Below are 20873 nucleotides of genomic sequence, written 5' to 3' on the forward strand. Positions count from 1 at the left end.
ATACATTACATTAGGTTTGCATTTTACTTAGTTACTTTAGGTTTTCATCTTAGGTCATTTAGATTTTACATTATTTAGTTAATTAACTTAGGTGAACCCTAATTATTATGGTTGACTATCGGTCCTATGTATAGTTAGCATACTTCTCCACTGCTCAACCTTGTGCCCCACCCTCATGTAGGTCCCATCCCACCTGATACATAGCTTAATCTAAATTAGGGTTTTGTTGAGTCTTCACTTCAACTTTGGTAAGCTAGTTAACCTAATTAATTATTTAAAATCTACAGTAGATGATGTTAGCTTTAGTTCTTATGGATCTAAGCAAATGATGCGAGCTTTAAGGTGTACATCTTATGCATCTTTTAGTGGGGTTGACCATGTGCTTGATCATCAAGGTTAGCTTAATCAGCCCATGTGAGTGAATCATATTAGGGTTAGCAAAGTGTCTCAATTAGGGGTTTGATTTGATTTGTCTTGTCATGTTTAATTGCTTTGTGTCATGAGTTAGTTTAGGGTATATGTTCTGCTTTTTTTTTTAATATTGTAGTATGTTGAATTGAGTCCTAGAAAGGCATGTTTAATTGTTTTTATAGAACTGCTCTTCTTGCAAACCAAGAGGAAGGATAGTTGTTTGAAGTTTAAGCAAATATCTTAAAAATTTCTTGCTTATAGCTTATTGTTGTTTGGAAACATGTATCAAGCACAACTAGATTTCTTTTGTCTTTTATGCATTTGCCTTGAAATAATGCAGATTTAATTATCAAGTCCCAATAAAGCAAGTAATTCCTTTTCAATGTGCACATGCTACTTGACCACATTCCTTATGGACTCAACCGGACCTACCACTACTACTATGGAAGTTGGAAAATTAAGACAGTGAGTGTCTTTTATTAATTTCAATGCAAGTATCATTTCAAAAGTGTTCATATGAAAATCGCATCAACAAGTCGATCGTAAATATGCTTGATGTGAATACTCCATAAGGCAACAAATGAACGTGTATAGAGATGAGGATCAACCCTTACTAATCCATTCCTTACAATAGATAAAGACTATTTAAGCTTACCAAAAGGATAACAATTGACTCTTTGCAACTCATTCCTATGAAAACCTAGCAAACAATCATTAAAGGTCATGAAGGACATTGAAGTATTGTTCAAAGAGAGAATATCTTTGTGCTAGCATTGGTTATTAGTGTTTATCATTTTCTTTTGTTGGTGGAGGATCCTAATTGGATCATATCCTATATTCTTGGCAATGCATTCCTTTTTTTTTATCCTTCTTACTTTAAAGTATGTGGTTAGGTTGTAATCAATTTTTATCCATGTGCAAGTGTTGAAGGGGATACATGAATAAATAATCCAGTTGTTGGCTGCTTTCTCTTGTGGATGTAGGTCATGTAACTGAACCATGTAATTTTGGTGCCTTGTTTTCATTGTATACTTTATTTATCTTTGAACATGGTATATAGCACGGGATGGAACTTCATTTTTTATTATTTCTTGGTGTTCGTGGTTGAGACATGTTGGTGCTACTGGTGGTTGCAGCAATGGCTGAAGCGTCAAACTTTAATAGTGAAAGTTCAAATGGAAAGCTTATTAAAAAATAGTTGTGCAAGAGCAAACTAGTCTTGCAGTTAAGATCACCACCACATTGTTGAAGGGGACCAACTACTTAGCATGGTCATGATCAGTTATGTTATATCTCAATGGAAGGTCCAAACTCAAACATGTTACTTGTGACTTACGTAAACTTAAAGAGTCAAACCCCATGTACAAGGAGTGGAGATCTAACAACCATATGGTGATGGCCTGACTATTCAATTTGATAGACCCAAGACTTAACATGGGTTTATGTTTTCTAAGATGACAGAGCATAATTAGAGAAAAGCAAAGGAATTGCACAATGAGAAAATGATATAGCATGCATGTTCCATCTATCAAAAAGTATATTGGCATACAGAAAAGGAGGAATAAACTCTTAGTGAGTACCTCGTGACATGCAAGGTATTGTGGGATGAGTTGGATTTTCTTACTAGAATATTTGCTAATCTTAGAACTAAAGAGAGGCTACATGAACATATTTTTTTTTTGAACTATTGAGTATTGACTAGTATTGGACCAGAATATGAAACTATACATAGTTAGATTTTAATGATGTCCGAGTTACCTTCTCTCTCTATTATTTGTTCTATTTTGATCAGAGATGATTATTGTAAAGGAGTTATGAACATGACAACAAACACTAATGAGGAAGACCCAAATAAGATGACATTTCATGTAACTAATAAACGAGGTCATGCTAGCAAATGGAAGTCTCACTCCAAGAGGTTTTGCAGTTATTGTAAAAAGGGAGGACATACCCATGAGCGGTGTTGGGATATTCACGGGAAGCCACCCAACTTGAAAAATAATGAGAAAAAAGAGTCTTCAACTACTGCCAAAATTGTTGCAACTCATGATAACAACTTCTAAAATTCCTATTTTGTTGGAAAAAATAAATGAACTATTGAATTGCGTTAAAGGCCAAGAAGGTGTTACGACTGGATGAGCTAGTCTAAAAAATCAAGCTAACAAAGGTATGCCTTCATTTGATTTGGGTTGACAACTTAGGTGTGATAATGAAGTATGCCTTGTTAAAAAAATATTCTCATGCTTCTTAGAACTCAGTCACTATTACTGATGGGTCTTCCATGAAAGTAGAAGAGATTGGTGAATTGTCTATACTTGATATTGATAAGAATGCTAAAGTGTTGGACATGTGCAATATGTTATCTAATTTACTTTCAGTATCACGATGAGTACATATATGCATTCCCAAGTTAATTTTACTCCAACTACTATGATGGTTCAAGACATTGCAAAGATGAAGATGATTGGTGAAGGCCAATTGTAACATGGTCTTTACAAAATGAAGGATTGTGCAGCTTGAGGGTTGGTGGCTAGAATTGATGGAGAAGGAGCACTCTAGCACAAGAGGATGGTCACCATTCAAGTCATGCATTGACTAAATTAATGCATAGTTTGTTTTTTATTCAAGTTTGTGTGTGATTTGCAAGTTTGCAAAGATGACTAGGCTGCCTTTTTGTGGTTCCAAACATGACATGAGCTCTTTTTGAATTGATACACGCTGATGTTCAAGGACCAGCCCTAGTGGAGTCTTATTCTCATTTTCAATATTATGTGTCATTTATTAATGATTTTTCTAGGACAAAATGGATTTATTTGTTGAAATTTAAAGATGAAGTATTCTCTAAATTTCAAGAATTTTATAAAATGGTGGAGACTAAACTTGAGACTTGCATTAAGATCCTTAGGTCTAACAATAGGCCTGAGTTTAAAAATGATTTTTTTTTGAAAATTTTGAAAAAGTGCATGGTTTACATCATCAATTTATGTGTTGTGGGACACCTCAATAGAACAAATTTGCTGAGCACTAAAATTGGCACCTTCTTGAGTCCTCTAGGTTGCTCTTATTCCAAACAAACTTGCCTAAAAAGTTCTTGAGAGACACCTTGACGAAAATTTGCTATATTATTAATCAAACTCCTTCAAAGCATTTGAAAGGGAAAGCTCCACTTGAGATTCTTTTGAATAAGAAAATCAATATCAGTCATATGATTTTGGGTGCACTATTTATGTTAAGACCCAATATGTATATAAACTAGGTCCTAAAGTTACCAAGTGTGTGTTTTTGAGATATTCCTTATCAAAAAGGTTATTGCTGCTATGATTCTACATAAAAAAGACTTCCTATATTGTGATGTCATATTTGATGAAAACACACCCTTGTTTTTAGTTGATCGTGAAGAAAGATAGGGAGTCCATCCTAGTGGACAGTTGTGTGGCTCTCATGGATGAATATAAGAGATTTGACATTATGATTTCTTAATCTTACTTTGGTGATTGTGAAAATATCATTCGTAATGAGGTCGAACAACGATCAGACGAGACTAGGCAAGGCCAAGTTGAGAGCAAGCAACATGAAAGCAATCAAGGAACTTTTGAAATCTTGGATATCATGAAGCTCGTCAACTAAATGAGGAGGAGCAAGGTGAACTTGTGGTGCGACAAGTTGAATGGGCTATAGAACGTCCAAGGTATCTTAATGATTATGTCACCTATGTTGTTGGTTCATATCCTTAAAAAAATTTATTTGAATTATGATCATATGCTTACTAGTCATGTGGCTTTCTTGAGCAATATCTCTTGTCAAAGTTTCAACGTCTTATCAAGAAGTCAAAAGTCAACTAGTGTGGATCCATGCAATGAAAGAAGAGCTGGACGCTCTTTACAAGAACCGTACATGAGACATCATCTCTCTACCAAGGGACAAAAAGTCTGTTGGATGTTTATAGGTACATACAACTGGTATAATAGTGACGGGACCATCGAGAGATGCATGGTTGGTAGCCAAAGAATATACACAGACTCATGGTTTAGATTATGAAGAGATCTTTGATCCTGTAGCAAAAATGAATACTATTATAGTTCTCTTGTATCTTGCTTGTAATTTTGAATGACCCTCAATTAAATGTTAAAAATGCCTTTTTGGTGGAAGATTTAAGCGAAGAAGTGTATATGCAGTTGTCTCCTAGCCATCCTCAAGAAGAGAATCCTAACTTGGTGTCGGGACTCAAAAATCCATATATGGATTGAAGTAGTCACCAAGGAAGTGTAGCTCTAGAAGGTAAAAACTTCTTAAGAAGTTACGCATATACTGTTTGTTTATCCGTTACTTAGGTGAGCAACTTAGGTGAGCAACTGGTTAATGTTCTTATATATGTAGATGATATTATTATTACAAAAAATGAGTTAGAGAATATTTCAAAAATTAAACAGTTTCTCAATCGAGCTTTTGAGATCAAAGATTGGGGTAGGTTCTGCTACTTATTGGGAATAGAAATATCTAAGTCAAGGAAAGGGCTGTTTTTATCTCAACCTAAATATGTTCTTGAGTGATACATGGAAAGCATGAAGCAAACCTGTTGATACTCCTGTCGAACCTTGTGTGAAACTTGATAAAATTGAAGACGAGACTATAGAGGACATCATGGAGTACCAATGGCTTATGAGAAAGCTGATATATCTCATTGTTACTAGACTAGATATCATGTAAGTGGTGAGACTTGTTAGTCGATACATGCATGCATGTAAATCTATACATGTAAGAGCAATTGACAGAATTCTTAAGTAAAAGAGGACGAGAGATAGAGAGACAACTCAGGCAATTGAATCAATCTCTTGTGTTAAGCTTTGCAAGAGTGTTCTTTAGATTTTATAGTGTATTGACTAGATGTTACAAAGCTGGAGTTATTTGGCAATAACGTTACACAACTGTACAATGTTACAAGGCTGCTATATATATGGTAATATTACAAACGAGGAGTTATGGATGCAGCTTGAATGTTGAAATCTTTTCCTCGTTGAGATGATTCTTGACACGGTAATCCTTGATTGCCAATCTTTAGCCGTTGACATCTCTTTCCTTAATAAGATGATTCTTCACACGGTAGCCAATCTTCATCCATTGACATCTCTTTCCTTAACATTAAGTATCTGAAAAAAACCCCAAGGCAAGGTTTGAGGTATAAAATCAATAAAAATGTTGAAATAGAAGTTTATTCAGATTTAGATTGGGCAGGAAGTTTTGACAGAAAATCTATCACTTGGTATCATGTTTATGTTGGGGGAAACTTGGTCTCTTGGAAGAGTAAAAAGTAACAAACAGTCTCTAGTGCTGAAACAGAGTGTAGAGCCATCATCTTGATTAAATCTCTTATTGAAGAGATCGGTTTCAAAGTCGACTGTCCTATTCCCATGTATTGTGATAACCAGACATATCCATATTTCAGCAAATTCAATCTTTTATGAGAGAACGAGACATATAGAAATCAATTGGCATTATGTGCAGAAGAAAGCGCTAAGAAAGGAGATTGCAGCTCAAATCAATCGGCAGATGGACATACTAAGGGTATGAATGTCATGCAATTCAATGATATTAAATACAAGTGAGGCTGCATAAACTCGGACGCCCCCTTGAGGGGGAGCATTAAAAGAAAGAATATCTTTGTGTTGGTGTTTGGTGGAGGATCCTAATTGGATCATATCCTGTATCCTTGACAGTGTATCTTTCATTTTCTTATCTTTCCTATTTTAAAGGACGGTTAGGTTGTAATTGCTTACTATCCCTGTGCAAGTGTTGAAGGGGATACCTGCATAAATACAGTAATATAGCCGTTGGCTTCTTTCTCTCATGGATGTAGGCATGCGACCGAATCATGTAATTCTGGTCCTTACTTTTCTTATGTGCCCATTTATTTATCTATCTAAAGAAGGCCATTGAGGTAAAAGCATGAGAAAGACATGCAAGTAAAGGAACAAGTAATTAAGGTTGATCCATGTGTTTTTATTCATAAGCAATATGGGTTTAGAGCCTGCTTCGGTACTTGGGAGGCTACACATCACCATTTGCAATCTAGGATCATAGCACCCAATGCACTATTTATATGTAAGCCAGCTCACCAGCTATGCCGGGAGCCATAATCAGCCTTGATGTGAGTCTCGGTTGGGACTTTCATGTACAAAAAGTGAATTCAAAAGTGAAATTTTGCAGGTACAAGGAATTCATACGTCCACCCAGGGCAACCTAAAAGTGAATTGAAGGTACACAGCAAAACGAGAGAGAGAGAGAGAGAGAGAGAGAGAGAGAGGCTCAAGTCAAACCCCAGCAATCCCCCGAACACGAGCATGTGTTGGGCGGTGGAAGAAACTACATAAATTCAAAAGTGAAATCTTGCCGAGTACAAGGAAGCTCTATCTCGAAGCAGGGCTGCCTCGAATCGAGTTGAAACTACAAAAGTGATGGCAGGCAGCAGCAGTTTCATTTAGAAGGGGGTGGCAACGCTGGGCAAGCCGAAGCGCAAAGCAAACTTCTTTTGGTTACACTCGAAGATGTCAACCAAGCTGCAATTTTCTTCCTGCTTGTAAGCCATTAATCTGTACCTGAATTCAATCCTTTTCTTGAGCCCGTGTTGGAAAAATTCTGGATACTCAGCCACCTCGTCGACCTTTCTGCCCATGACATGGACCAGAAACCTGATCCTCGGTTCCAGCGAGTTCTTTATACTCTTAACCAGAACAGGTGGGAACCCAGCTACCAACTTGGCAATCTGGGAAGGGCCAAGGCCGCTTGTTCGAAGAAATTCCAGATTCGGCCTCAACGTCTTCTCTGCATCTCTGCACAGCACTTGGGGAAATGTCATGGCCACCCGCTGTAGGCCCTCATCCTTCAGTCCGATTGAGCGCAGGAAGTCGGCCGTCGGCCGCAGACGCTTCTCTATACTGTAGCCCATGATGTAGGGATTCTTCACCAGGATCCTGCCCACCGCACCTTCCTTGTTGGAAACCAAACCGGTGAGGAAGTCCACAACGGGCAGGAGCTTCAACTCTATGCTGTAGCTGATTAGCCTTGGGTTAAGCATGATCAGCTTGCCGACCTCAGCTTCAGGAATGCCCAGCGCCTGAAAGAATGCCAGCAAGGGGCAGAGCTTCTCCTCGACGCTATGAGAGAGGATGTAGGGGAATTTGAGGATGGCGGAGGTCACTTCCTTGGGCTTCTTACTCAACGCCTTCAAGCACTCCACCGTCGGCCTCAGCCTCTCGTCCAGACCCAAAACCAGCAACTTCGGACACTTGCGTATAAGAGCAGGAAGCTTCCTCCTTGGGATCCCCATATCCCCAAAGTATTTCCAGTTCTCCTGCGCTCTCTCCGCCTCTGTGAACTCTAAACGCTTGCATTTCTGGAGCATCTGCCCCACGCATTTTTCGTCAAAGCCTTTCTCCTTGAGGAATCCAAGAACGCTTTGTTGTTGCACGCCCCCATTAATATCCATCTTTTTCCCTTCAAAAAATCAACACAACTTCCAGAAAAGCCACGGTATAACGGATCGATTCGACGAAGACCTACAAGAAGAAAGTCGCTACAGCGAAATGATGTTAAGCCGCTAGGTAATTGAAATGTTGGGAACAAGGAAAAGAGGCGTCAAAAGATTAATTTAAGGTGAACTATATTTACCTGGGGAAGAAGAAGGGTTTGAAACAGACTCTGAAACCAATTAACGGCGGGGTTCTTCTATTTGTTGAGATCCCACTGTCGCAGATAGGGGTCCTCTGCCTCTCCGGCGCCTCCTGCCGGGCATAAGGGGCTCCCCTAGCCCTGCTATCCTCCTCCCCGTCCTGAAACCGTTCCCTCTAATTCAACGTTCCGCAATATGGGCACTCCTGCCCTTATCGCTTCCAGAGATGCGGACTCTCCCTCCTTATCCTAAGCAAGTTGAAAAGACAAGAGGTAAGATGAACAGAGAACGGCAGTGAAGCGGTGTCATGTTATCCTATCTGCCGAGGTGAAGGTCCGCGACCCGCCGTGGGGAAAGCAGAATTGCGGCGTTACTTAAGCCGTGGCACTCGAGAAAACTCAACAAAGAACAACCCGCCCCGGGGGGACGCGGGCGGTTGCTAGTTCGAACTTGCGCGTTGTTTTGTAAATGATGCACTACCGGTGCATCGCCAAAACACCAACATGGCCCTGGAACCATAAGACAGAGAGAGAAAAGGGAGGTTTGGGCTTTCAGTCGCTAGTTCGAGCTATTGCATCACCCCTTGTTTTGCGAATGATGCACTATAGGCGTATTCCCAAGACACAGACATGACCTTAGATCTATAGGACAGAGAAAAAGGGAGTTCTGGCTTTCACTCATGTAGTTAGATTCTCCTCATACTCACTTGAACTAAGAATAATAGCTAAAGAAGAAAGCTAAGCTCTCCATTCACGACCATAATCTATAATTTTTACGCAGAAATATATACACAGTGAAATGTGATGTGATTTGCAATTGTTGTTAATTTGATCATTCCATCTTGAAGAAGGTCCTTTGACTAAATTTGATTAACACCCAAAATTTTCCATTTGATCTATACACAGGCTCCTGGTGACTTACAATCGAGTTCTAAATGATCTTCAGTCTGTTTTCAATATGTTTTTGAACAGTTTTGTACTCATTTTTCTAATGTTTTTAACTTGTGTTGGCTTCTTTGCCCAAAAATGGATCCATACTATCCAATTTAGGTTTAGGAATACTTAAACTCTAGCATACCATTTATTCACTAGGACTACCCTACTCCATTTTTATCATTTTGCACTCATGTCCAAGTAAAACTCTCGGAAAGCTCAAAACCCATCCATGTTGAACCTAGATATCTTTCCATTAGACATTCTCTAGGTAAAAGCCAACTGCCGGTGATAAAAAAAACCCCAATTTAAGGTACCCAATCCTATTCAGTTGAGCCAAAGTAGCTTCATTTTCTAGAAAATGAGCTCAGTTTGAACTCAATCCTATGATCGTACACAAATCAAGCCTAGGATAGGTGCATCCCACTTAAGCTAGTCTAACTTTAGTGGTTCATAAAGTATAACCTCTCCTAGCTAGTTCAATTTAATTTAGATCAGTCAAAATTGAGCTAAAAGGAACTCATTCTTGATGAAATGACTTTGTTTCAGCACAATTTAACAGTCAATTTTCTAGCTAAGCTCGGTATCTTATTTTGGCTCAAGAAATTCATCCTTAGTAGCTCAAGAAGTTCAACCTCCTAGAACTAGCTCAACTTAGTAAAACCGCCATCACTCAGACAAATTCACTATACTCAGTTAAACCCTAGTTTCAGCTCAATCGAGAGCACTAAGCATGAATTGACTTCACCATTGTGTTTCTTCAATTTAATTTAGCTTACCTTCAGCTCGAATTGAGTTTAAGTGTTCTGGGGGCAGCTCAATTCATCATTCATCTTTCATTAGGCTCAGTCATTTCATTAGTGACACTTACGGTGTTCTCCAAGCCAATTTCTAGCTCAATTCTCATCATAGTTGTTCTATTCTTCAGTTCATTGTGATCAAACAACTCTAACCTGAGCCCCTCAACTCAGTTCAAGACACCTCGGCTTGATACCCAAAATTTGTAATCTCTAGTGCACTCCAATCACTTCACTAGTGCCTTTTCCCAAAAAATAATCTAGTTAGTTTCTAAAAACTCAATCTCTAAATAAACTGGCAGGAGGTTTGTCATAAAATCCCAGATATAGGAGATTGTTTACATGTTTTTTGATGTAGTATGACTTCTATCACATAGTTTCACCAAAAACTAGACGTGAAACACCTAAGGCATTTCATCCTTAGGCATGACTGCATTGTCTCATATTTTCACAAGTTCTATACTTAGTTAATCTTTATTTGGCTTGTATATTTAGAATATGCATGAAATTAAGCACCCATATCAGAGCTTAGCTGACATATTCCCAAATTCGGTTTACTCATCTGCTTTTAGTTGAACATGTACTGGTTAACTTGGCTCATCCTTGACTAGGTCTAGCTTTGATACATGTCCAAAACCCCAACCCAAGCTTAGCTAGTTAGCTTTAAACCAACGTATCTAGCTTGAATCTAATCAACACCTAGCCCAATCAATGCCAGCTTGTTCAATCTAAAAGGAATTTGTTAAATATGATAAATTAAGATCAAGCTAGTAAGCATGATGAGGTAAGATCCAACTAAAGGATCAAATTTGATAAGCTTCACCTACAAAGATCCATAAGCACCAGATGGCACCAGGTCTGCAAAGCTAATCATGGTTGTCCATCATCTGAAAAATTACCAAATGTCATATAATATCTACATTTGTGTGGGTTGAATCCCCTTCTCTTTCATTTGCTCATGGTTACATGCAAAGTTTTGAGGATTCACACATAACAAATGGAAACAGAATGTTACTTGTCTTTGTACCAAATGATAGAGATGAGACTTGTCCTATTGGTAAGAGGATCTACTATTCTAGACACCTTTATCTATGGTAACTAATCCAAGGTCCAAACTACATTGTTTAGTGCCTAAGATTCTAAATGTTGTGTTTCAAACCTAGCTGCAACTTGTAACATGAAATACTCATGGTCCTAAGATTTCAAAATGGGAATTGATTTTGGAACACTAAAGAACCCTCCAGGTTTTAAAGATAAATAATGTAATCCTTGGATAACTATTTTCATTATCGGATCATGTTATGCAATTATAAGACTACGTGATGCATAAAATGTAAATTCAGAAAGTGATTGTGAAACAAATTTTCAAGGTCAAGTTGAAAATTGTAGTTGGAAAATGAACTTTGAAAGAATTTAGAAAGATTGTTAAAGACATGATGCTTATTCCAAAAGTATATCCTAGAGGATCCCAAGGTTTTTGATCTTCTCCAAGTAGACGTATCTAGACCATTACATGGATAATGTCGAACCCACTTGGTTTCCAAGAGGATGGTGTGGAAGTGGAGAGTATTTGTGTAGCACCAACACCTGTAGATATTGAAAATTAGAGTGTGCATGATGCATGACATGACAAACTATTCTGCATATGCTTTCACAAAATAAAAAATATATGCAATGCATTCTATGCTAAAACAAAGCAAGCATAACAAAGAAGAGAAGAAAGATGAATGTATATGTAAATCAAGATCACTTGACGACATGTGAACCTTGGAGAAAAGTCTACTTTCTTTGCATATTGTTTTTCAATGTACTCCCAAGGAAAACTATGTGTGTTCATGAATGAAAATATAACATAACACATCATGAGGCAATAACCAGAGAGGTGTCTAAGTAGCAAAATCTCATAAAAATAGATGACACAATATAAAATTAAAATGAAATGCATTAACAATAAAGAACACATGAAACTCCACCCTTGAAAATTTAGAAGAATTTTAACAAGTCAATCTTAACCATTCTTACAATTAAATAACAAAACATGAGCGAGCACTATTGATAAAAGCTCCTCACAGGCACTGTGCAAAAGTGCAAGACAAGGGAGTAGCACCTAGACTACAGGTGTGGCAAGTCCTATAGCGCTTACTTAGTGCCAATGAACATTTTCACTAATGCTATTTTAGCACCAGTGATGCACCAAAATCTTGTTGTGGATCTGGATTAATATGTTTGTAGGTCGAAAGTTGTAGTAAACTTCAATATGGTTCCAATAGCTAACTGCAGGTTAGGCCAAAATTCTATAGTAAAGTAAGAGTAGGTTGTTCCATAAATTTAAACTTTATCTTCTCCGTAGCTTTTTTAGTACAATTGGATTTGATTCATTGCTTTATTATAACGAGATTTGAGTCCATTGAGCTAAGCTAGTCTAGAGTAGAATATGCAGTATTATTCTTTTATTACTGTTTTACACATGTTTGTAGTTAGCTTTATTTTTTTTGATTTATTTTATAATGTAACTTAATTTTCTGTTTAGTTTAGTTTGGGATAGAATTAGAATAGTTATATATATTTATTTGATTATGTTTTAATTTAATAAAGTGTCAGAAATAGTGTTGGTTTAAGATTCATGAACTAAAATTAGTAAAAGAAATTCCATGGATTTCAATGCATTATTAGATTTGAATTTTGACTATGTTTCAAATTAAAATTCTTACAGTGGTATTATGTATGCGCCAACAATTTCTCATTCAAATACTATGAACATTCGATTTATTTTGGATGGTATTTTACTTTTTTTTTTTGTAAATTTTTCTAAAGTTTTCTGCAATTTTAGATTTACGACCTTTTATATCAGGCGACGATGAACCAATGTATCTATAATTGACTTTCTGTCAAAAAGAAAATTGAAATCTCTCAAGAAAGACCTTAAGCTTTTGTATGTTCTAGTAATATACTTGAGGCGTTAATTGATTGTAATTGTATTAAATAGTATACATTATTATTTCTCAAGTAATAGACTGAAGTATTATTTAGACGGGGGTTTCATATCTGGATAATGTTTCTCCATATTTTCTTCATAAGAGTGTTGGGAAACTCATCTAAGTACTGTATTGGGTGAGCGATGTTTCCTATGACCTCGCAAAAAGCTGAAGTCCCTATTTAGTCCTTCATCCTTTTATGATATATAGTTTGTAAGCTGAAGTCTCAATTCAATCCTTCATCATTTTATGATACGTAGTTTATTTTTAGTGTTTGAGATGATGTTCCTCACCCTGTTTCAACTTGCATGTCAAGTGACCTTCTTTTGTTATACAAAAAGTTGGCTTCTAAAGTTGACACCTCAAATATCAACCAAACAAAGACATACCTTTTATGAATGAAAAAACGTCAACGTTTGATTTGTTGTTTTGGTGAAACAACATTGTCATATATTTTATTTTAATATTACCATTACAAGGTACCGACAAATGCTATCATAAGCCAACGACATTACTAAAATGCTTTAGGTAGCATTTGATAGGCTGGAATTTTACTGTAACACATAAAATTTAATTCAAATTTTCAAAATTTTTCTTGTTTCATCAAACATGAAATTTTTTTTTTATCGTTGAGGCTCAAAACAAAATAATATTTTTGGAAATATTATTCCAGTTGAGAGACGGAATAATATTTCTGGTTTTTTTTTTACCATTGGGGAGGAAGAAGGGACAAGGAGGAGGGAGAAGGAAGGAGGGAGGAGGAAGAAGGAGGAAGAAGGGAAGAAAGGAGGGAGGAGGAAGAAGGGAAGGAGGGAGGAGGAAGAAGGAGGAAGAAGGGAAGGAGGGAGGAGGAAGAAGAAAGGAGGGAGGAGGAAGAAAGAGGGAAGGAGGGAGGAGGAAGAAGGGAAGGAGGGAGGAGGATGAAGAAGGGAGGTGGAGGAAGAAGGAAGAAGGAGGAAGAAGGGAAGGAGGAAGGAGGAAGAAAGGAGGGAGGAGGAAGAAAGAGGAAGAAGGGAAGGAGGGGAGAGGAAGAGGGGGCGAGAGAGGAAGAAGGGAGGTGATGAAAGAAGAAGGAAGAAGGGAAGAAGGAAGGAGGGAGGAGGAAGAAGGGAACGAGGGGAGAGGAAGAAGGGGGCGAGCGAGGAAGAAGAAGGGAGGGGGAGGAAAAAGGGAAAGAGGAAAGAGAATTTAATTTCAAATTAACAAACCATGAAATTTGTTTTAAAAAAAATAATTTGAAGTTAACCAACACACAACTTGGTTTTAAAAATAAAAAAATTTATTTTCCATCCACCAATGTCAAAATTAAATTTTTAAAAACTTTTTTTTCAAAAAGACGTTTCCAGCCATCAAACGCTACCTTAACGTTTTATTCACGCACGAAGAGGGAGCGCAGGGGCATTTAACGCCACCTCTTTGATTTATTTGTTTGTCAATTGCAGATTCCTCACTCCATTTTAATGGGCGTTCACGGAACTTCCTTTATTTGCTGGCGTCACCACCTTGGGGTTGGTTGGATCGAACGCTCGGCGGATTGACTACGCACCCTTCCTGGTTCGCTCGGATGCAGAGAGAGAGAGAGAGAGAGAGACAGAAAAGAATCATCGTGGTCGTCGCCATGAAACACCGGTGCTTCGTTTCCACATTTTTGTCCTTCTTTCTGCTTTATCGGTTAGGCTATCGTCCGGCGACGGCGTTGCCGGCGAACGGGACGGGCGTGCACGAGCTGCTGCCCAAGTTTGGTCTGCCGCGAGGACTCTTACCCCAGGGAGTGAAGTCGTTTTCCTTCTCCGAGACCGACGGCAGATTCTTGGTGCTGCTTGAGCAGCCTTGCTACGTGGAGTACGAGTACCTCGTCTACTATGACGTGAATATCACCGGCACCCTTCGCTACGGCAGCATCACCGATCTTAAGGGCATACAGGTGAGGAAATTCTTCATTTGGTTGGACATCGACGAGATCAAGGTCGACTTGCCGCCCTCCGATTGCATCTACTTCCAGGTGGGGATCATCACCAAGCGGCTTGACGTGGCCCAGTTCGCCAACCCTCGTTCCTGCCGAGAAGGTGGCTGTACATGGTGGGATTCCGTTTCTTTCGAGGTATCTTCTTCTTCCTTCTTTGCTATGTCGTATTTCTTTCTTTCTATTGTACGTTGATCTTTATAAAGATTGAGGGACGAGTGAGGAAATGAATGAAGCTTTGGCTTTTTATTTGTGATGTCGATTGATCAAGTTCGGTCTTCGACTCCAAAACGAAGAGAGAGAAAGAGAGGGGGGAGAGACAGAGGAGAGGAACGCCGTTTGGGAGTTGTAATGAAAGAGGAAACGGTACCAATTCGAGTCCGGAGCCCTTGAGAGGAATTAGAGAAGATTCCCCCCTTAAAAGTGGGGTGAATTAAGGAAGAAAGTCGAGGAGTATGAATCTTATGGTGGATGTTGATATGCCCTAAAACGACAGACCTTCTGCCAGAGAGGGATATTTCGGCTTCTGCCTTTTGTTTGACTGGAAATAAAGAGCTTTAAGGAAGCCGGGGTCCTGTGGTGATGACATTGTTCTCTTTAACGATGGGGTATATTCTGGCACCATTGCGGAGGTAAATTCCATAGGATGGGCTATATATTGCCTGTTCCGAACTAGCTTCTGTCTATCTACTGTCGATATCCAATTCATCACCGGGGGAAGAAGGAACATGATGTTCCTCTGGTTGATCGTTTCCTATCTCAGGCAGAATATACGGTTTCTGAATTATCTTCAATATACTATCATAAACTTTCCATGGCCTCTTCTCTATTACTGTTAATTAGTTTGTCGATTTCCCTACAGTTAATGTGCTACTGTAAGTATTCCATATTTCCATCAATAAGGTTTGCGTGCATGCATTTCCGTGGAATGTTCTTCAGGTGAATTTATGTACCAGATACCTTGTTTTTATCACATGTTTTAGTCCTAATTCTTTGTTCCTTTTAATGTTTATGAAGCTATTAGGTTTCTTTATTAGGTTAGTTGCTAACTTACTGTGTCTTGGCTTTGATATCCTGCATTGTTCGAGGATAAGTAGAATATCTTATTGTATAGAAGACTCAAGCATCTATCTCGCATAATTGGGCACTGTTACTACACACTTATCTAGTCTTTTGGCAAACGTTCATCATTACATAGAAGCTTTTAATCTCTAAATGATTGAGGTGTCTTACGGGTTCTGTATACATTCTTCCTTAGTAAAAGTCTGTTGCAACTTTTAACACCAATTTGTTACTTAAGTATCCAACCTGTGTGAACTTATAATATCTTTTATGAAAATCTCTAGTTATTCTTTCATTAGAAAAATTGGAGCATGTTAAGTTAATGGGCGTTGTCTTTGTAACACCTAGTTCTCAGTATAAGCATGGCTTCCTGCTTGTCTACATTATGTTCAAGGAATTGCTAGGGTTCTTTCAAAGAGAAGGTCTAGATTGTCTTTGCAAATCTTCGTCCATGTTAATTGGAATGTGGAAAGGGACAAGATCATTGTTGATGTAGGCACTGTTTGCGTTACTAGTGTCAGAGGGAGGCTTGCCATCTGGTAGTGCTGGACTTTATTTTGGGATTTAGTTCTTCTCTCGAGTCTTGTGATGCTTCTTGCTTCATTCTTTATGAAGTGTTCTCAAACTCAAAACTATTTTAGTGTTGAATTCAATTGATGACCAGGAAGCATTGTGTTTGTGTTTTTTTATGAAGTTAGATTAGAATTACTTGGGATTGATAAATGTGGTACTTATTTGTTCTATGCACAGCCACAAATATAGTTCTCAGAAAATTATTGTGAGATTTTTCACGGGTACGGTGAAGCTATTTTCCTTGCAAAAATCTCGGCAATTTTTGTTTAAAAATAGACAAAATAAAAAAAATTAGGTAAAAATAAAATAAACAAAAAACTAAGGAGGAGCCATGAAAAAATTTCGAAGATAAAAATAATAAAATAACAATAAATAATGTATTAAATTATTATATCAAATTTAAACTTAAATTTAACTAAAAACCTGAAACTAACATTTAACAATCACAATTTAAACTTAAAGTTAACCAAAAATCAAGCTACCAACTGAGTCCACATAATGACGTATTTATCAGCTTAAACTAAAGCATATTTGAGACTCTAAACTGCTTACTGCCCTGAATCTACCTACGGCAAAAATCAAGCAGCTCAATGAAGCTGTAAAACAGGACTTGAAAACCAGAAGTTGGAGTTGGCGACAGTTGACAGATTCTTCTCTCTTAAAATAACAAAACTCTATGAGTCTATGGTGCAATGGCAGAATTGAATCAATAAAACAAAACGTAAAAAGACATATCTTTGGGCATGAAGTGTAATCTGTAAAGAAAATTTAGAAAAAAGAAGAAGTTAAAAACTATTGAAAAAAAATGAAACATACCATAGGTGGCCTTCTCCCTTATCCCACATGTCCAACTTTTGCCCGTCTCAAAGGAGCTGCAATCAAAACAAAACGTGACGGAGGGAAAATAAGGCTGAAAAGCCCTAATCATCTTTGAGGCTTCTATGATAAAAAAAAAAATTACTACTGCAATTTGTGCACAGTACTTATATGGAATGGTTACTTCTCTGGCTACTAAACTTTCTTAACACTGAAAGAGTAAGCTATTTTCATGAGTTTGAAATAGGTCCATTCTCTGTGGACCCTTTTCTGGAGAAATGCACTTGATAAAGTATTTAATTAACAATGAACGTGTCCTTTTTTTGAACAAATGCACTTCAGAAAATAACATGTTTGTCGCTAGGCCAGACCTGTCCATGTCATTGTCAGTGCCTAGCATGCTCAACACTTGAGCTTGGGTTTCAGTACTGAAATTTGTGCACAGTACTTATATGGAATGGTTACTTCTCTGGCTACTAAACTTTCTTAACACTGAAAGAGTAAGCTATTTTCATGAGTTTGAAATAGGGTCATTCTCTGTGGACCTTTTTCTGGAGAAATGCACTTGATAAAGTATTTAATTAGCAATGAATGTGTCCTTTTTTTGGACAAATGCACTTCAGAAGATAACATGTTTGTTGCTTGGCCAGACCTGTCCATGTCATTGTCAGTGCCTAGCATGCTCAACACTTGAGCTTGGGTTTCAGGAGTGCCTACACAGAACTATTAACTGTCTATCCTTCTCCTTTTAAAGTTTCAAATGCCAATTGGTTGTCTATAGAAAAGTTGGATGCTTCTTGTTTGGAGATCAGACTGATCAGTCATAGTAGTATTAGATCCTCATCTTTAACCCATGGATGGTGCTTAACAATATCTGCTAGTTCTTGATTGGCATTCACCACTGCAATTACAAATCTTGTTCTTGAGATTTTCTTCACATTATTAGAGGTTTTGTTTGTATGGTGAAACCATCTAAGATTTTGAAGAATTTGTAAATCATTTACATGCAAAATACATTAATAACATGGCCGAAGTAAACTCCAATTTGACATGGTTTGTGTAGAAGTGCCTATGTCATATGGGTGCACATTGGCTGTTGCACCAATGTTGACACAGCTTGGATTGGGCGTCACAGAAGCCTGTCTAGACCAACCCAAATGTGGTCAGACTTGGACATTTTTGTTTAAAAACTAGTGCATGGTGGACTTGTTTCAACCACGAGTTCAACATGGCCAAAACACCCCGGCAGTGCACCCTGTTTTTCTTGCTCTAAGACACGGACTACATTGATGCTGACTGAGTCAAATGCCGTTCACACTTTTTATCTTATGTTTTTGAAAAGACGAACAAAAATAGGGTCGAGGGCAGGGCAAGATCCGCCTCCTCTCTCCCTCTCTTTCTCTTCCATGGCAGATGAGTGTTGGTCCCTTGTGTGATTTTCTGGGAAGAAGCGCCTCTTTCCTGTTCACAAGGTGACGAGGGGCATAAGCCACTCCTCCGTTTTCTCATGGCAAGTTGGCATGGGCCCCTCCTCTCACATTGTTTGTTTATTTGATTGAACAAAAGGGAGGGGTTTGGCCCACCTTTCTTTTTGTTGATCTTAGATTGAGGGGCTGAGCCCCTTCTGTTCACAAAAAGGAGGGAAAGTCCCTTTTTTGTTTCTCCTTCCTGGGTCATTTGTGAAGGGAACGGGTTCAGCCCCTCCCTGTTACAAATTAGAATGAGGAGGGACTGAAGCCCTCTTCTCTTTCTTGTTAATTGATGTACATTTCTGTTTCAGTCATATGAAGCATGTTTCTTGTGTGCATTACCTTCTTTGAACTGTCGATAGTTGCTTACTTGGTTGTGCATTTACAAAATTATGAGAGTGTAACTATGATATTTTTGTTGATTGTGATTGTAGCTATAACAGGATTATCATTTGACTGCTTGGTGGTTCTGCATTGCCTTTTCATTTGCTTCTGTTTGATCTTTCGTATTTAGTACACACTAAGATTGCCAGTTGTCTAGTTGTTATTTTTTTGTAACATTATATATATATATATATATATATATATATGGAGAGAGAGAGAGAGGGGTATGACCCTATGAGTCCCTTAAGTGTGACAAATATAAGGAATCATCTTGGTCTTTGATGTTTGCAAGATGGATGATTTAGAGAAAATTGAGGAAAAAGAGGGTATTTTTGTCAACCATCATTAGTTAATAACTCTTTCCTCTTGATTTTCTCTCAGCCATCCATCTTGAAAATATGAACGTGTAAAATGATTCTTTGTGGTCTTGCACTTAATCTCACCTACACCCTGCTATGTAGGGCTTGAACAAGGAAGTTGTCCTTCATCATTCCTTGAATCTTCATCGTTCCTTAAAATTTGGCCTGGCAATATGCTGACACTTATCAATTGCTTAAATATATTGCTTATTTTCCTTGCCATTTTGTCTATTTCTTTGTTTCTTAAAAAGTTGATGTTTTTTTTTTCAATTTCTTCTGTTAGTTTGTGAAGATTGCCTGCCTTACTCCCTTTGCCTTACTCTCTTTTTCAGCAGTATCATTAAAATAAATAAATGCGTGAAGATGAATTTCTCTTCTCATTTGAGAAAGTTCACTGACATCTATCCTGCTCTTTCTTTATTCTTGAAGCCGCATTCGTCAATTTTTGTTCCCTTACATTAGTATGATCTTAGTTTCAGATCTTTGTGTGCCTAGTGCCTTCCTGTTTTCTGCTTTGACTATCGTTGCTAGTTCTTGGTAGAAGGCTGCATGATGGATCTCATGCATTGCCTGTTGCTTCAACAAATTAGTTCTTGATACTTGGCAAAGACCAACTCCTCTTCCTCTTTTTTTTTTTTTTTCGTGTGCAGTTGCCTGAGCCTGTAATGGAAGAGGCGATGCTAATCACGGAGTAGAGAGCAGCTCTTCAGTCAGTATTTGACAGGCTGCGGTTGGGAAAAGATATGAAGTGGACCAACTAAATTTTTCAAACCTGGTCATTCAAGACAGCATGCTAAGGAAGAGCTTCACTCCATTTAAAATCGATCAAAACCTAGTTGAGAGATCCTCGAAATAAACATTTTGTTCATCAGTCACAGACTCTCACGGCTGTTCTAAATAATTACTGCTAAATTTCAAGTGTAAATGCCACTGGTACTTTAGCACGTAATCAGTAAATATTGCACCTCTTGTAAATAAATCACGACCTTTATGGCTGTAAATGGAGTACTTTAGACAATTAAAGTCGGATGGTGAATCTACAGCTTGCTGCTTAGTAGTTCTTTTAACATTTACTAATGATCTGAAATGGAGGATCTGAAATGGAGCATGACAGTTGATTGAAGGAGACCTTCCGATTTAGCTGTCTCCAGTTAGGTTGTGTGTTTGTCATCATTAGCTGTCCATCTACACTAGGTGGCCTTAGTTTTCGAACATTCGAATTAAATCCTTGCCTTGTTGAGAAATTGCTTAAGTAACCGCATATTCGGCTTTCACTTTTTGAATGTATCGAAATTTCCCCCACCTGTTGTGACGAAACCGGGATTACGAATGGTTTTCAAGAATTAAAGCCAGTGCTGTAAAAATTGGTTCAGCAATTGGATTAGGGAAGCTGTCGATTAGGTCAATCGGCCGAAAGTAGCAATCCTTTGAACTGGTTCTGGATGGGTTAAAAAAATGTTGGAAAA

The 20873-nt window shown here is 38.0% G+C and overlaps 2 protein-coding genes across 3 annotated transcripts; one reads left to right on the forward strand and one right to left on the reverse strand.

Annotated features, from left to right (window-relative positions):
• Positions 1 to 6629: 6629 nt before the first annotated feature.
• LOC116255538 (transcription termination factor MTERF6, chloroplastic/mitochondrial) lies at positions 6630 to 8442 on the reverse strand. Of its 2 annotated transcripts, none has more exons than XM_031631396.2 (2): positions 8077 to 8442; positions 6630 to 7964 (listed from the first exon to the last, which is right to left on the reverse strand). In XM_031631396.2, exon 2 carries the CDS (start codon positions 7892 to 7894, stop codon positions 6887 to 6889), a length of 1008 nt encoding a protein of 335 aa, XP_031487256.1. In that variant the 5' UTR covers positions 7895 to 7964; positions 8077 to 8442; the 3' UTR covers positions 6630 to 6886. The 2 variants fall into 2 exon arrangements, with proteins under 2 accessions (XP_031487256.1, XP_031487255.1); XM_031631395.2 differs by having other exon boundaries at positions 6630 to 7981.
• Positions 8443 to 14220: 5778 nt separating this feature from the next.
• Positions 14221 to 20430, forward strand: LOC116256900 (uncharacterized). The gene is made up of 2 exons (XM_031633443.2): positions 14221 to 14882; positions 20058 to 20430. The coding sequence occupies exons 1-2, from the start codon at positions 14346 to 14348 to the stop codon at positions 20100 to 20102; spliced, it is 582 nt and encodes a 193-aa protein (XP_031489303.1). The 5' UTR covers positions 14221 to 14345; the 3' UTR covers positions 20103 to 20430.
• Positions 20431 to 20873: the final 443 nt, after the last annotated feature.

This window comes from Nymphaea colorata, chromosome 6 (genome assembly GCF_008831285.2).
Source record: "Nymphaea colorata isolate Beijing-Zhang1983 chromosome 6, ASM883128v2, whole genome shotgun sequence".
Classification (NCBI taxonomy): domain Eukaryota; kingdom Viridiplantae; phylum Streptophyta; class Magnoliopsida; order Nymphaeales; family Nymphaeaceae; genus Nymphaea; species Nymphaea colorata.

What these genes read in the sequence shown, in the direction of transcription:
- LOC116255538 (XM_031631396.2), bottom strand. Translation starts at nt 7,894, where the DNA reads ATGGATATTAATGGGGGCGTGCAACAACAAAGCGTTCTTGGATTCCTC.
- LOC116256900 (XM_031633443.2), top strand. Translation starts at nt 14,346, where the DNA reads ATGCAGAGAGAGAGAGAGAGAGAGAGACAGAAAAGAATCATCGTGGTC. An exon ending in GGGATTCCGTTTCTTTCGAG is followed by an intron (nt 14,883 to 20,057) that starts GTATCTTCTTCT and finishes TTTCGTGTGCAG; the next exon opens with TTGCCTGAGCCTGTAATGGA.